The sequence below is a fragment of the Myripristis murdjan genome, chromosome 13 (genome assembly GCF_902150065.1).
Source record: "Myripristis murdjan chromosome 13, fMyrMur1.1, whole genome shotgun sequence".
NCBI classification, from domain to species: domain Eukaryota; kingdom Metazoa; phylum Chordata; class Actinopteri; order Holocentriformes; family Holocentridae; genus Myripristis; species Myripristis murdjan.
Genome location: NC_043992.1, coordinates 23,352,559 through 23,358,273, shown reverse-complemented (window position 1 = coordinate 23,358,273; position 5,715 = coordinate 23,352,559). Strand labels below are relative to the sequence as shown.

Below are 5,715 nucleotides of genomic sequence, written 5' to 3'. Positions count from 1 at the left end.
AGGCTATAGACCTCATGTTGGGAACAACTTAGCGGCAGTTTTTTAATTTATGTACTGCACCATAAAAGCAAAAGAAAGTGATAGAAAATGACAAAGAAAAAAGGTAAGCAAGTTTTAGAAGAACGAATGGACTCAAATCTTGATCTTCTATCAGAGTGCAATAAAGTGCTCAGGCTTTTTCTACACCTGAAGAGAAATTGATCCACTCTGGACTCCCTCCAAACCTAAATGTAGAAGTACACCAAGCACACACGCACACACACAAACACACACACACGCACACGCACGCACACATGCACACACACACACACACTCCAGTGCACATGAAAGCCCAGCTGTAACTCAAAGTGGAGGGGAAATGTTTCCAGAAATTTATTACCCCCTGCAATAGTAAATTAGCCTGATATAAATATGCCAGCTTGTCTTTAAACACAGTCTGTGAGAAAAAAAAGCAACTTCTGATTGATACCAAGAGTTGGCCTTGTATTTCAGCCCAATTCACATATCAGTAGAGTTATGTGGAAACCTACAAACAGCACCTAGAGGACATCAGGTTTGCACTCTACAGGAGAAGAGATGGGAACTATTAAGGATGTGGGCATGTTATGATCACAACCAGTGGCTACTTTATGTGTAAAAAAAATTAAATGCATATTATCCTCTGGACACGGAGCTGTTGGGACTTTGTTCTTTTGTATCTTGGCTACAATGATGTGACACTGTATTTGTCCCAATAAGGAAATTCTCCCTCGCCTGTCACAAGGCAGATCAGAGTACAGCATCAATTATGGAAAATCACACCTGGAGCTTGTAAGGCTTCATTGTTTTACTTGTGGACATTTTAATAGAGTGGCTGCTTGCCACCATAGTAGTGTGTGCAGTGTAGAATGTCAATTGCCTGCCATAGGAAAACCATTGTAATTAGTAGGCAAGTAAACATTATGCCAGAAGAGAAAGGTGGCTACATTTTGCCCAATTCTTTCTTTCTTTATTTATTTTATTGACAGACACAAGGTCCAATAAAAACACACAACAAAAGACAACATAACGTCAAACAATTAACATCAGCACATTGAATGACTACACCAAGAACCTGTACCAAGAGCCTGTAAGAGGTGGATATGCAGTGTAATGTGTAACTGTGTATAAAGTGATGTAATGGTAGCAGTGGGTACACACAGTGGAAGAGGAGAGGAGGGACAGTAGTTTGACTGTAGAAGACTATCTAGCCCTGTCACCAACTACTAAAAATATCTCACCATACATTAACATACAGGAAGTGATGGTTGCATGGTGATTAATGACCTGTAGATTAAAAAAAAAAAAAAAAAAAAAAAACTTACCTTACCTGCCCTGTCAGTATTTAATATTTTTTGCACAAATGTATGGTGTGTGTCTGCAGGTAAGGTACGGTTTGTGTGAGAAAAACAGAGAGGAAGACAGCAGGAGAGAGAAAGAAACTTTTGTTTCTTTAATAAACCCTTCTCTTAAAATGAAGGAAAACATTGGGAGCAGGGCAGGGCCAACAAGAAAAACACAAGGCAGGTGTGGAGGTGAGGATGAGCTGGGCACGGCAACTGGAAGACAAGGGGGGCACACAGAGCAGGGCAACAAAACACAAGGAAGTAAAGAGACCAAAACACAACCGTGCCAAAACAGAGAGAAAAAACAGACAATACGAACACAGTAACAGCAACAACATCAGAAACACTATCAGCAACAGAGCCAAACTGACATACCACATTCAGATATTTAGGTCCTTCCAAGGCAAATACAGCAATGTCATTTCTCAAACAACTGTGCATGTAACCCAGACATGTGCTGTAATCCTCTCCCTAAACACAGCCACCAGATCAGCAGGCCCAGTACCTCCTGCCTTATTTCTGCAGGGCAGCCAAACGGCCCATTTAGCCTGATGATGAAAGGTGAAGACCTCCCAAAACTTAACACCGGAGATCAATTTAAACATGACAGTTGCATACAGGAAGGTGGTGTTTATAAAAAGCATGCACAAGAGTTTCACTATGAAAAACACACAAAGGACACCCACTTCCCAACCCTGCCATGAATTACCCTCCGCTGTTTGTCATCACACCTTGGTGAGGTCTCACCGCCTCCGGGCTCTCTCCAGGATCAGAGTAGACAGAATCAGCGGTTTCTCAGTTTCTGGCTAGGCCTAATTGTCAGCAGGAACCTGTGGGAGGAGGAGCAGGAGACCCTCTGTCTGCAGCAATTCAAATTAGTCCAGTGCATCGTCTACTAGTTCTTCAACACCTCCTTCACAAACCTCCCCACAAGCCTCAACAAAGTCACTTCTGCCTGCTGTGCAACTTCAGAGGGGTTTTCCACCCTCTTGGACCACACTGACCCAGCTTAGTTATTCTCCCAGTCACGAAGCAATGTCCCTGTGGGCGATCACTATAAAATCCTGACTAACACACTAATGTGACTCAAACCAGAAATGGAAAGTAACTAAGTACATTTACTCAAGTACTGACCTTTGGTACCATTTTGAGGTACTGGCACTTTGCTTGACTTTAAGTTATCTTTTATTCATCCCTGTCAGGGGATTTGTTTTCTGCATTTGACCTGACTAAGTGCCTTGGTTTAGGGTGCTGACAGGAGAATAAACCTAACATACATGTTTTTGGTGTTGGGGGACGCCCGAGTGCCTGGAGGAAAGCCATGCAAACACAGGGAGAGCATGCAAACTCCACACAGAAATGCCCTGCCTCTGCCAGGATTTGGACCCAGGACCTTCTTGCTGTGAGGCAACAGCACTAATCACTGAGCCACCATGCTGACAATAAAATTAGTGAAAATTGCATTAAAATTTTACCTTTACTGCACTGCATTTCAGGGGGAAATGCACTTTTCACTGCACCACTTCAGTCTGAGGGCTGGGGTTACATTGCAGAACAAGGTTTACATGCAAAAACAACTGATGTTTAGAATTAAACTAGCCAACTGCATATGGAGTACTGTGGTCAGAGCTACAATATTAAAATACTTCTTTAAAGAATAATTTACCATTTTTCACAATTGCTAATTTGGAATGCAGGACTTTTACTGGTGTATTTTTCCATCACGGTATATACTTTTACATAGATAAAGGATTTGAGGACTTTTTGCACTACTGTCCCAAACCCAAACCCTGCAAGCATATTGAGTAAGTATTGATGTTCCACTTTGTTAAAAGCTTTCTCCTGATCTATGGTGATGACCCAAAGTCCAAGATGTCCCTCATAAAATGCAAATGATCTGTCACTGAATCCACAGCTGTAAGATTGATCCTGGTGCAGCCTGTCAGTGTGTCTGCAAGCCATATATCTTACAGTCCGCGGACAGCAGTGCCACAGGCCACTGACACAGGAGTGACAGACGGGCAGGAGGAGCAACAGAACACGCAGGAAGACAGACACACAGACAGGTATCTCTGAAAGTAATTTTCTTGTAAAGCCTTCATTATAATCTGTCTATGCCTTATTATATTGGAGGTGGTAGCATCTTTTTTCCATAGCACGTTATACGAAAGGTAAGAAGAGTGAGTGAGTGAGTGTGTGTGTGTGTGTGTGTGTGTGTGTGTGTGTGTGTGTGTGTGTGTGTGTGTGTGAGAGAGAGAGAGAGAGAGAGAGAGAGAGTCGCTACAATCTCCACGTCAGCTGAGAGAGGCAAGCAGGCGCGCCCCCGCTGTTCCATGTACTTGTTCATAAAGGTGCGCGTGTTTGGTGTGTCAGTGCGGGTTGTGTTCAAGTACTGTGGGAAATTCTATAATTTATTAGGCGAACGCACATTAGCTGCCCAACAAAGCTGCAAATAACACTCGAAAAGTGGTATTTTTTCGAGGATGCTCGGGTTGCATGTGGCGCAACAACTAAAGAGGTGGAGAGGGTGATTTATAATAGTTTATTTAAACATGTATATGTGTTGTGGTTTGTCATTATGTGTAAAAGTTTGCATTTTCACTTTTGTTTCAGACAGGCTAAGTTAATAATGCCTGGTGTGTGTTTTATCTTCTTTCATTCAGCCACTGCAGCACGATGCAGCTCCGTGACTCGACTTGTACAGTAAAAACAGCAGTCACCTTCAAGTCAGTTTTGCACTTCAATGGGGGGAAAAAAATAACTCATTTAGAATCTCTGCGGAAGGGAGAGCTTGCAGGAGCACTGGAAGGAAGCATGTTGCCTGGCGGAGGCGGTCCCACCCAGATTGACAACGCAGCCCTCGATGCATCGCCTGCCTATTCCGCTTTTTTCTCCTCCTCCTCCTCCTCCTCCTCCTCCTCCTATTCCTTACTGCATCTGCTCCGCCACCTGCAACAGCAGCGACGCAGCGATGGGGAGCTGCTGCAAATTATAAGCTTACGAAAGACCAGAACTGAGAGAGAGAGAGAGAGAGAGAGAGAGAGAGAGAGAGAGAGAGAGAGAGAGAGAGAGAGACGCGCGGAAACATAGAAACATATGGTTTGTCTGAGGAGCGGCTATTCCCGAAGAAGACTCTTGAAACTTAACTCGTCTTGATCAATGGATGGGCCGTTCACGTGACATGAACTAGAACTATTTTTCGTATGCTTTCACCTGTGCGTGCGCCCGTGTTTCCAGCTTGTTTGAGTAGTTTGAGCCGGGCAGATTGCGGCTGCCGTGCCTGCTGAACGCTCACACCCACACTCACACAGATCATCACAAGACGCGGCGCAGCCTACAAAAGCTTCTTGCAAGGAGGAAATTGAATTAGATAAGTTATTCCCACAGAAGAGCGGCACAGGACTGTCCGTCTCTTGCCTCCCTCTCATCTCATCGCTTCACCATATTTGCTCTGGGCTCCCAGGAGGCTCGTATTCCCCTCTCCTAGCGCAGCTCCCCCCGTCGCATCCCGGTGATTTCCCCGGTAATAAGCCATGTCTGGTGAGTGTGTGACCATCCCGGATGACCGGGCGTTTGCCAGCTTCAAGGCAGAGTGTCTGTGCGAGGAGGGCTGGAGTCAGACCTACACCAAGGGGGGTATCACGGTGTGGACCCAGGCTCTGGAGGAGGGCAAATCCATCCACAAAATCAAGGTGAGGCTGCCTAACCCCTGATGAAGCAGGCAAATGTCAAACAGGGCCCGTCACAGCAAGACTCCTGTAAATCCCTGGAGAAGTGTTGTGGATATGCCACAGCTGTGCATAATAAATACCACCAAGCATGATAAGGTTAATATGCTTATTATACTCACTCATTCAGTATAATCTATGGTCCTTTCATTTCAGAGAGTGAAGGGAAGAGCAGGATTAGTGAGATGTCTGAATTCCCATATGATACAAACTGCTGACAGCTGTATTACCAGTGCTAGCTTATGCATAACATAGTTTTTGCTACGTGGGCTGATTGATGTTTAGAGGCCTCTCCAACTATACTTCAAATCGATGCATTGAAAAAACATGTTATTTATTCTGTTTAAAAACTCTAACAATAGGTGACCATAGCAGTGGTACTGTGAAGTCTATTGTGGAGCAAGTTTATTTCTTGATGCATCAAGACAAGTATGTGTTCTGAAAGTGTCAACATACATGTCAATATACTTTGCCCTGACACGTCATTTTATGCCAGTGTTCAACACTATCAGTCCGGGACTATCACTGAATCATATTGAGGCTTATTAGAATGTACTGAAGTTACTGGATTATACTCTGTTGTCATATTTCTAATCATGGTTTAGCCTCATACGAGACAGTAA

General features: G+C 44.1%; 1 protein-coding gene across 1 annotated transcript in view; it reads left to right on the top strand.

Annotated features, from left to right (window-relative positions):
• The first annotated feature begins 4,285 nt into the window (after positions 1 to 4,285).
• Positions 4,286 to 5,715, top strand: part of stard10 (StAR related lipid transfer domain containing 10) — a 17,548-nt gene continuing 16,118 nt past the window's right edge. The window contains exon 1 of the mRNA XM_030067893.1: positions 4,286 to 5,056. Coding sequence (XP_029923753.1) covers positions 4,898 to 5,056 — 159 coding nt within the window. The 5' untranslated portion in view covers positions 4,286 to 4,897. The remainder of the gene's footprint in view (positions 5,057 to 5,715) is intronic.